This window comes from Mytilus edulis, chromosome 4 (assembly GCF_963676685.1).
Source record: "Mytilus edulis chromosome 4, xbMytEdul2.2, whole genome shotgun sequence".
Lineage (NCBI taxonomy): Eukaryota > Metazoa > Mollusca > Bivalvia > Mytilida > Mytilidae > Mytilus > Mytilus edulis.
Window position 1 is genome coordinate 90,712,452 of NC_092347.1, and position 1,421 is coordinate 90,713,872.

General features: G+C 31.6%; 1 protein-coding gene across 1 annotated transcript; it reads left to right on the plus strand.

Annotated features, from left to right (window-relative positions):
* On the plus strand, positions 1–1,217 carry LOC139520993 (uncharacterized; the record flags this gene model as incomplete). Its single annotated transcript, XM_071314118.1, is given in 2 exon segments — positions 1–510; positions 1,104–1,217. Coding segments are annotated over 2 exon segments (530 nt in total), but the record flags the coding sequence as incomplete, so codon positions are not given.
* Positions 1,218–1,421: the final 204 nt, after the last annotated feature.

A 1,421-nucleotide genomic window follows, 5' to 3' on the forward strand; every position in this document is an offset into this window, starting at 1 on the left:
CTGGATATGGACATGGTTCCTATGGAAACAACTTTTATGGTTTAGGTTCACCATTACATTATGGCAGCAATGTCGGGTATAACAACTATGGCATCCAAAATGGATTTCCTGGATACAGGTTCATGAATGGAAGAGGTTTGAATGTATTAGGTGGTTATGGAAATTACGGTGTTTATGGTAATGGAGTAATGCCATTCAAAGGATATGGATTCGATCAAGGACTTGGTGGATACAGAGGGTATAACAATTTAATTGGTTCTGGAGCATTTGACGTTGGTCGTGTATATGGGTATGGATCATATGGTATCGGTGGCATCAATGGTTACGGAGCATATGGTATCGGTGGCATCAATGGTTACGGAGCATATGGTATGGGTGGTTTTGGTGGAATTGGTGGTTTAAATGGTAATGGAGCATATGGTTTGGGTGGTTTGAATGGTTATGGATCACACATTATTGGTGGATTCAGAAACCAAAAATACGGATACAGTGGTGTTGGTAAATTTGGAGGTAAGTTATTTCAAACCATTCAATGGGAAGATAAGTAATATTTTTTTCTTTCTAATTTTTTTTTTGTGAAATATTAAATTCATGATATTCAAAAGTAAAATCACAACAAAACCGAACGTTTATAATCAAATGGCAAAATCAAAATCTCAAACACATCAAACGAATCGATAACAACTGTCAAATAAACTACATCACAATAACATCAAATAATGAAATGATTTTAGGTGATCAGCTGTATAAATACTCATCGGTCAATTGATAAGAATATCAAAAGGATTGGATTTTTGTATGCGTCTTTTTTTGCAATTACACAAGTATTTCTATATAGCGGTTGTGATATTTGATTGTTTTTATTAGTTTTTCCTACTAATAAGGGAAATGTTCAGAAAAAAAACCCATTAAAAAACATGAAAAAAATAGCACAGGAAATGACGGAATACTAATTAAGAATTATAACTATGAACATTTCAAAAGTACTTTATATTTGAGCTTTTAACAATATGAAATCCGTATGTTATGGAATATTTTTGCAAAAAAACAAACACAATTCTTTGACATTTCTATAAAATAAACTTTTTGTATTTGTTTTGCAGGTAAAAAAGGTACATATTAGAAATCCATGTGTCATTGAGGAGAAGTCGATGGTTTTATACACATTTGTTATATGTTTTATTATGATTTATACTTATTAAACTGAATATATAATATTTTTTGTTGTTTTGTCTAGTTTACCTTTTGATATTATGAGCAATTTAGTGGTAACTTACTCTAATGACACCATGGAAAATGTTAGGCCAAAGGAGAGCAGTCGACACCACTGGAAAAAACAAAAAATCAAAATTATAATATAAAGTTATTCCAATGGGTAGTAATTTTGCACCCCTTCTTTTTGATTATTCGCATGAAGCAGA